A 9,333-nucleotide genomic window follows, 5' to 3' on the forward strand; every position below is an offset into this window, starting at 1 on the left:
GGTCGACGATAAATCAGATATTATATTTCCGCCTCTGTCAATGAGAGTCTAAAATAGCATAATCTCATTGAAAATTCAATATAACTAATTCTAATTAATTAATACTAACATGCTTTAACTTCTTCTGCATATGCTTTCTAGTTTATTAAAGCATCTCTAATACTGTTCATATACTGTAATGCTTCTTTCTCTCTCTTTATTTTCTCTTTCATCCTTTCTCTCGTTAACTCGTTTGCCTTCTATATAATAAAATAAAGGTGAAATAACAACCATTAGAATGTTTCCTAATCAACTATGTCCTTACCAAGATAAGAAAGAGATCGCGATTGTGCCAGTCTAGTTAAGTAAATTGCGTTTATGTGCGATATATCGTAAAAATATATAATAGTTTCTATTGCGGACCATATTATTAGCTTATTTACTAACATACTAACGTTTATTTATTAACATATAATTCCTGTAAAAGATATTTGTTCACAGATTAAGTTTTTTTATACTAAAACAAACCGAATCGTCACAATGCACAATACGTGTGTGTGTGTGCGTTTCGTAATGTTTCATATTTTAATTTAAACATTAAATCAAACTTGGTCTGTAGACATCGTTTATACAAATATGCAGGATATACTTTTATACTCACAATCAAATGCGAGAGGATTAGATTTCTTACAGCATACTATTTTTAGCTAATTCTATTTTCTGTAAATGAAATATATCATGATGACACACATCATATTGTTTGTGTGTTTATAAGCGCGTGTGTGTGTACAATTGACATGTATATGTAAATTATAACTTATAAAAACAAAGATCATATTTTGTACGTAAATTTTTATTCTAAAAACTATTGAATTTTTTTTGTTCATTTTTAATTAAGATATTTTCTTTTTTCGTTTGAAATAAAACATTTCCAAAAAAATTAAGAGAAATTAGATCTCTAAGGAAATAAAAAAATTTTTTTCTTAAAGTTTATAAATTTAAGTCAATAAATAATTATCTCAGCATATCTAAAAACAAGAATTTCTTGGGGGTAATTTAAAGCATAAATTATATCTAAATGGTCTCTTTTCATATACATACGCACACACACAATCTATAACGATTTATTGTGATTTCTTCAGAACAATTGACAATAGAAAAAAATAGTATAGAAGGAAAAAATGGCATAACAATAATTTTTCAACAATTATAATATCTTTATTCTCATTTTTTTAGTGCAGCAATGCACGAAAAAGTGTGATTGCTATTTTTTTAATAGCATTCAATAGGACTTACACAAATCGATATTTTATGTTTTTAAATCATTATTTAAAGAAAATTTTATACCATGACATGTTAAACATTTTTTCTTTTTTATTACGATTTTTATAATGACATTAAAACATGTATTACATTTAGAAAGCATTTATTTTTTGTTATTTTTTTATTTGCAAATCAATTGCAATGAATTGATGAAAAAAGAAGGTACAATCGCACTTTTCCGGTGTATCGTTGCACGCAAAAAGAAAATAAAGTCATATAGAAATATATATTATAACATTCAACTTTCTCTTCTACCATCTTTTTCTATTTTCAAGCATATATAAAAATAAATCTCATAAGTTCCAATACGTTATCCTACACACACACGCGCACACACACATGAAAATAAATATATACAGAATATACCAAATAGACAAACAAAAATTAATACCTTTATCAAAAATTAATACTTGCATCGAAAAATAAACATATTTTTCCTGTTGAAAAAATTCTGAAAGAGCATAGCTTCATCGATATTGTAATTTTTAGCGAATGAAATTAAATTAATATATTAAAAAGAGATTTATATGTAATATAATTATAAATTTTTTTATTAATGCATGTGTGTTCTCTCATATTTTAAGACATCTGCGTGACATCAAAGATCCCTAATTTACTGCTTGAAAGCACTATATGTATTGTGTAGATGCACCCTATGTGAATTTATTGTATTACGAGCAACACTATATTTTTGTGTTACAAATACGATTTGTTGTGAACAAATACGATTCTCTTTAATAAGAATCTCTATATTGTAAGCCACATGAGACGCGCTAACGCGTAATATAAACCATCGTGATAATTTATATAGCGAACATCTGCAGAAGTTCGCTGACACATCTGTGAATAACCGACCAAAAGTAAAAAAAAAAAGAAAGAATGTCTTAGAAAAGCCCATAATTCTAGATAGAAATTCAAAATTGTACCGAGAAATATCTAAAGAGAATGAATCTAGTCTTTTGTAAACGGTAAATACAAAGTAATGTATATTTTGAAAATTATGCTAGAGGCGTCTCGATGCATAGATAGAGAGGACAATATTATTGTGTCATATTCTACTTTAATTGAAAGTAATGAAACACAATGTGAAATTAGTGCATATTTTTAATAAATGGATCACGAAATTACATCCCCGACTATTCCAGCGATTATTCATTCCTATATAATAAATGTAACAGCAAATTTAATGATAAATGTAAAAGTAGATTATAAATATCTGTACATATACAATGCTTGATTTTATTCATAAGCTGCAACCCTAAATAGGTTTTCCACTTAGGCATTTAAATAATTGACAGAAGACTCGTATTTCATAAGATCTTAATTGTAATAACAAAAAAAAACCTTTCCTCCTTTTGTTCTAATTAATCGATTTAAACTACTACTACTATTACTATTTTATCCCACGCGCAAAATTTTTGAACGCACCCAATATGTTAGAAATCATTGCTTCAACTTGATCGACGCATGCGTACTGAAAACTTGGTCTCTCGAGGCAATGAAATGTCACTACTATTGGAGCATGAAGCAAGAAGATATAATGTTACGCAATTGGCTATCAAATAGAGAATTATCGAAGTTCCAAAAATTTTTCTATTCCATAGCCAATCATGTGACGTTGTGTTTATGTATTTCTTTTCCTCTCTATTTATGTATATTTATATATTGTGTCTCCGTCTTCGCATTCGCGAGGATTCCTTTTATACTCGCGTTGACCGAAATTATTGATAGTTATCGATAGTCAATGATCGCGTCATAATAATCATATTGCTCTATTGCGAAATGTAAGAATAATCGAAGACAATAATCGCTCGGCAATCACTCGGCAGATTGCGAATGACAATTCCGCGTGACAAGAATTCTACCAGTACATATATACGTTCAAACTACTTGTATTGTGTTGATCTTTCTTAGAAATATGTTATTTCTAGCGAAAATGTATTATTGAGATCTGCGTAAAGAAATACGGTATATACATTTCTTACGAGCAACGTTAACGTTAGAATTCACGGTGCGAGATTATGGCGAAGGATGAAGGAGACGACGTGCTGCCAGACAAGGACGCAGCGAAAGGATTCTACGCTAAGTACGAGCCCAAGGAGATCTTGGGAAGGTACGTCATTTCTTTTCATTACTTAAGTATTCTTATTGACTATGATTGTGTTGGCAATAAACACTGTTCTCTTATTAGTTCTGTATGTCATGTCAGCGGTCATGGTTAATTAGCGAACGAATTTATATAGTCATCTCTTAAATTCACAGTGACATTACATAATTAAAGCAGCTTTCGATAAATGTTGGTATAGGTCACAAATATCGCATTATTTTAATGAATTTGACGAATTAAGCTTAATATGTGGGAACAAATATTTTAGGGGAATATCTTCTACTGTAAGAAGATGTATAGAAAAAGAGACGGGTATAGAATATGCAGCTAAAATCATAGACATCAGCAATGAAACCCATGAGGATGGACATACTATGAAAGATGCTACGCTACAAGAAGTACAAATACTTCATAGAGTAGCTGGACATCCATATATCAGTAAAGTTCTCTATTTTAGTTTTTCTTTAAAGATCACAGAAAACTGATAGAATCTCTTTAAATTTGGCTTTATGCTAATTTTAGTATGTCTCCACATGTATTTTTGTAAACATTCTCTCTCCAATATTGCATTCCTTTTATGTCATAATGGATAGATTAGATGACAGCATTACAGATGACAACTTTATGTGTATAATTGTATTTATGCATGTGTATAACAATTGAGCAGCTTGCATTATGAACAGGAAGTATCCATTAATTTTTATTTTTTAAAAATTCCTTGCTTTTATCTTGAGAAAGAGCCAAATTAATGAGATTCTACTAATTTGATAAATGACAAGAAAAATTATATAAGATCTTATTTTTATTAAAAACATTTCACGCTGAATAAGACAATGTGTAATTACCTTTTTTTTTTTACTTCTAGTTGAATTGCATGATGTTTTTGAATCCAGTACATTTATATTTTTAATTTTTGAATTATGCAAAAATGGAGAACTATTTGATTATCTTACATCTGTTGTGACACTTTCTGAAAAGAAGACACGTTACATCATGAGACAAGTATTTGAAGGAATTCAACATGTGCATAATCAAAGAATAGTACATAGAGATTTGAAGCCTGAAAATATATTGCTCGATGATAATTTGAATGTAAAGATAACAGATTTTGGATTTGCCAGAATGTTGAAACCTGGTGAAAAATTAGAAGGTTTGTTGTATCATTTCTTTTCATGTGGTTTTAGAAAATTTATCTATTAATTTTGTGTATTTTGCAGATCTTTGTGGTACACCTGGCTATCTAGCACCAGAAGTATTAAAATGTAACATGTTTGAGAATGCAGATGGTTATGGATTTGAAGTTGACATGTAAGATTTATTTATTATAGAAAAACATATATGTACATACTTATATTATAATTTACAGATATAATATATATGAATTTTAATATAAATGAATTTAAATTATATTATAGTTTCCCTGCTATATATATTTCATTACATTGTTCATTTTTGTTTATGATGAAATAGATGGGCTTGCGGTGTGATTATGTTTACACTATTGGTTGGCTGTCCTCCATTTTGGCATCGAAAGCAAATGGTTATGCTTAGAAATATAATGGAGGGAAAATATTCATTTACATCTCCTGAATGGGCTGATATAACAGGTAAAATAAAAGACAAAGCAATTGTAAACTACATCTTAAGAAATAATAAATTCAAAAAGGCTATAAATATACAGCGTCTTGAAATTAGAAAATAAGATTGATGCAGGAGAATTTGTGAAGAATACAGTAACAAAAATGTATGCCATTTTTTTATTCTAAGTAATTTTTTTAAATATAAAATTAGACCAATTATAGTGTTAGTTAAAGAGGTATTTGTCCAAATTATAATGTGCAAATGGCAGTACAATCTTTTGTCTAATATTAGTGATTGAAAAGAATCTAGCAACTTTAAATCTTTATATCTAAAAATCTTTTTTAGCAATAAAAAATAACACTTTTAATACTTAAATTTTTATAAACTTTTATGTTACAATCTTATTATCTTCGAAATTCGAGACATTGTGTGTGTATATATGTGTATAATATATATATATATAGTTTTTTGTTTTAATTGATATATATGTATACATATTTTAGAGGCTCCAAAAGATTTAATAAGAAAGCTGCTAGTTGTAGATCCCAAAAAAAGAATTTCTATAAAGGATGCATTAGAACATTCATTCTTCCACACTGTTGTAAGTATTATGTGTATATCGAAATAGTTATATTGACATATGCAATTTTCAATTTGAGATGAGAATTTAATATACATATAAAAAATACATTTAAATAACAAATTTTTTATACACATAATGTTCTACTATGGCGTTACAATATCTTATCATTATATTATTTTATTTATTGCTTTTTTTGTTTATTATTTTTATTTTAAAATATGCTTTCATCTATTTCATTATTATAACTATTCTTATATCTAAAGATTATAATATACAAGATTGAAAGAAAATGCACATAGAAAATCTTTATATTTTCCTCTCCATCTTACATTTAATGGCACAAATATTAAATTATTTTCTATCTATTTAATTATCTATGTGCTATCTAATTATCTAACTGTCCTTATTTTTTGTTAAAAAATTATGATTTTATTTTGTGTTAACAAAATATTGAATAGGTGGAGTTGTTATTTGATATGTTCTGATTATGAAATTATAATTATAAAATATAAGTTATTGATCTTACAGCTGTGGGATCAAGACATCGCTCCTTTAAAACGTTCTCTGTCATCTAACTCGCGACGTCTGAGTAGGATATCTCAGTTAGCTTTGGTAATTTACTTTTCTTTTTATTTTGTTAGCTTTGGTAAATTACTTTTTTTTTATTTTATTGCCAGAAATATAGAATTTACTGATTACTATCGTTTTTATATAACAAAATATAAAATTTTTTGATTACTATCGTTTTTATATAACAAAATGTAAAATTTACTGATTATTTTCGTTTTTACATAACAATTAGTATCTATTAGTTACTTATATTGTTGTAGCCAACATTCATTAATTGTTATATTAATAATATATAGATGATTGAAAATAATATGCGCGCGTTTTGAATGAATATTGAATATTGATAAAGAATAACAAATTATGCCCTTTTGGAAAAAACAAACCATATAGTTGCAAAATCTAACATTTCAGATATCAATTATCTTTTTACAAATAGTTAGTTTATTATTATCTATCATTTCTCAAGCACATATTATTGAAGTGGTTTTCAATCATTCTATACATAGTTAACTAAATATATCATTTAGTTATCATATTTATCATAATAATTTATCATATTAGATCATTATAATAGAATTATATTTATATAGCTATACATATATATATATATATATATATATATATATATATATATATATATACATACACACATGTTTAATTATGTTAGTTGCATCTTCATATAACAATCTATTAATGAAATTGAGAATATATGTTACTCTATAGGTGCATATGTGCTCATCAATATCAGCATTTTTTGGCTCTTATTATCTAATTATCGAGGTTCAATTTGATTTTATTCATAGAAAAGCTTTACATTTTATTATATATGTAGAGAACAATAGTGATAATGTGCCATATATATATAAAATAGAACTATTAATTAAAAAAAAGCTTAAGCTTGTTATTTTTTGCTGTGAAACTAGCGAGTTTATATTGTATATATTTATTTTTTATTGCGTAGGAACTGAAGGCCAAATCGTTTAATGCACGAAAGAGATTCCAATTGGCAATTATTTGTGTGCGAGCTGTTATTCGTATTAAACGACTTCATATCACGCCTGAACCGCTTTCAACACAAATAACTTGTACTGATCCATATAGGATAAAAATTCTGCGAAAGGTATAAATTCTTTTATATAGACAGAAAGTAATGAAGATTTGTTATAACAATATAAATAATCAAGTATGTTTAGTAATAACAGTCCAACATACTTGTGACATTGAGTATATTAAATATGAGTTATAATTGTTAAATATTATACAATTAAGGCTAAATATTATACAATTAAGGTTAAATATTATACAATTAAGGCTGAGATTGAAATTGATTAAGTATAAATAGTATATATTTGCTAAACATAATTCTTGACCAATAATTTTCAGGTAATCGACGGCTGTGCATTTCGAGTTTATGGCCATTGGGTAAAGAAAGGGGAAGGTCAAAATCGTGCGGCACTTTTCGAAAATACACCAAAGACAGAACTGAAACATCTGTACGTTAATAATCTAAGTAGATAACTATTGTTTTGTTAATTTGTTCTAGTTAAATTTTTGCAAACAGAATCTCGATGGTCTAACAAAATATGTTAAAAACAATTGTATAGTAATGTTAAAAAACAAGGATATAACGATTATAAGATATAGTAGTTAAATTCTGTGTGTGTGTATGTGTGTGTGTTGGTGCTCAAATTGATCAGATTTATGTTAAAATATTTATATTTATTATAAGAAATATATATATATATATATATATTTCTTATATAAATATATATATACATATATATATATACATATATTGTTGATATAATGGTCAATTAATACAACTCAAACTTAAATTGCAAGAAATATATTTCTATCTACATCTAAATGTATAAAACAAAAAATATTTTCTAATATTTTTATAAATTTTTAAATATCTAAAAACTTAATTCGCATATAATAATATATATATCACCATATATGACAATGTAATAAGCTAATTTTTTTGTTGAAAAATTTTGAAAAATTTTTTATTTTGTCCTAATCAAAACAGTAGTACTCTTAATATTTAATAATTAAATAGATATGTTTGATTAAATTATTATAGTGTTTTATAACATATTTGTTATAGAATGTAGATTTAATTCTTAGATCAATTTTCATATATTACTTTATGCAAAATCTAGTCACAATCTTTGTACAAATAAATTTGTTTTAAATAACCATATATTATATAGAATATATTTCTATAAAAAACTGATACATAAGTCAAATAAGATTTATTATAAAAATCTATATTTTAATGTATATTGAGTATTTGTTTAATTACATTTTATTTGTATTTATTTTATTATGGATATAAAAAAGTTAAGAGTTAAAGAATCGAATTTTTATCATTGTCTGACTATATTAGAAATATATATACATACATACAAATATATATTTCTACATATTATATCCTTCTATCCAACATAATTGGATAATGTTGGAAAATATATAATTCAAACTGCATTCTACGAAAATTATTACTTGCATTACCATTTAAGAAAAGAAAGTTGTTGTTCTTGTTAAAAAATACTTATATCTTACAAGTTTGATATTTTTAATTATATTGCATATACTAGTGTGAGTATATTAATGAAGACTGTAAACCCTTATACTGTATATTATATGTGTGTGGGTCTACACATACATACGCACACACACATTATAACAATATAAGAATGTTAACTTCATTAATGTATAATATTCAAAAAATGTATTATTATTATTGTTTGTTTTAACAGTGTGCTTGTATGATGTAATAATTTAGTGACAATAATTTTGCACATAAATAATTATAAATCATATATAATAATAGATAATGATATATATAATACACAGTCTGACAAACAATAAAAATATTCTCAAAAAAATTAATTATGAATTGTACATAAGCAGAACTAGAAAATAATAAAATTTAATAAGTGCAATATATATATCAAGGCTTTTTTTTTCTTACCATAAGTGTTATTAATTGATGTATCCAATTAGACATATACATATGCTCTAGATGTACATATATTAAAAAATTATAATCAGTAAGACTCAAAACTATGTGTAATGAAAAAATATATATTTTCAATCAAGTATATTTATTTATCCCTGTTTAAAAAAATTAGTTTAATTCTTTCACGTTTGATTATTTTACAAAAATTTTAGTCATTTTTGT

At 25.7% G+C, this 9,333-nt stretch overlaps 1 protein-coding gene across 2 annotated transcripts; it reads left to right on the forward strand.

The window, feature by feature from the left end:
* Positions 1 to 2,941: 2,941 nt before the first annotated feature.
* LOC126851212 (phosphorylase b kinase gamma catalytic chain, skeletal muscle/heart isoform) lies at positions 2,942 to 8,121 on the forward strand. 2 transcript variants are annotated; one of them, XM_050594921.1, is made up of 9 exons: positions 2,943 to 3,415; positions 3,678 to 3,847; positions 4,275 to 4,559; positions 4,627 to 4,717; positions 4,880 to 5,016; positions 5,494 to 5,591; positions 6,102 to 6,185; positions 7,105 to 7,263; positions 7,527 to 7,881. In XM_050594921.1, the coding sequence occupies exons 1-9, from the start codon at positions 3,324 to 3,326 to the stop codon at positions 7,659 to 7,661; spliced, it is 1,251 nt and encodes a 416-aa protein (XP_050450878.1). In that variant the 5' UTR covers positions 2,943 to 3,323; the 3' UTR covers positions 7,662 to 7,881. The 2 variants fall into 2 exon arrangements, with proteins under 2 accessions (XP_050450879.1, XP_050450878.1); XM_050594922.1 differs by lacking the exon at positions 6,102 to 6,185 and having other exon boundaries at positions 2,942 to 3,415; positions 7,527 to 8,121.
* The last annotated feature ends 1,212 nt before the right edge of the window (positions 8,122 to 9,333 follow it).

This window comes from Cataglyphis hispanica, chromosome 7 (assembly GCF_021464435.1).
Source record: "Cataglyphis hispanica isolate Lineage 1 chromosome 7, ULB_Chis1_1.0, whole genome shotgun sequence".
NCBI classification, from domain to species: Eukaryota; Metazoa; Arthropoda; class Insecta; order Hymenoptera; family Formicidae; genus Cataglyphis; species Cataglyphis hispanica.

Coding starts and splice junctions, on each gene's coding strand:
- LOC126851212 (XM_050594921.1), top strand. CDS start 3,324: ATGGCGAAGGATGAAGGAGACGACGTGCTGCCAGACAAGGACGCAGCG. Junction 4,718..4,879: donor TATGGATTTGAAGTTGACAT/GTAAGATTTATT, acceptor ATGATGAAATAG/ATGGGCTTGCGGTGTGATTA. Junction 5,592..6,101: donor ATTCATTCTTCCACACTGTT/GTAAGTATTATG, acceptor TTGATCTTACAG/CTGTGGGATCAAGACATCGC.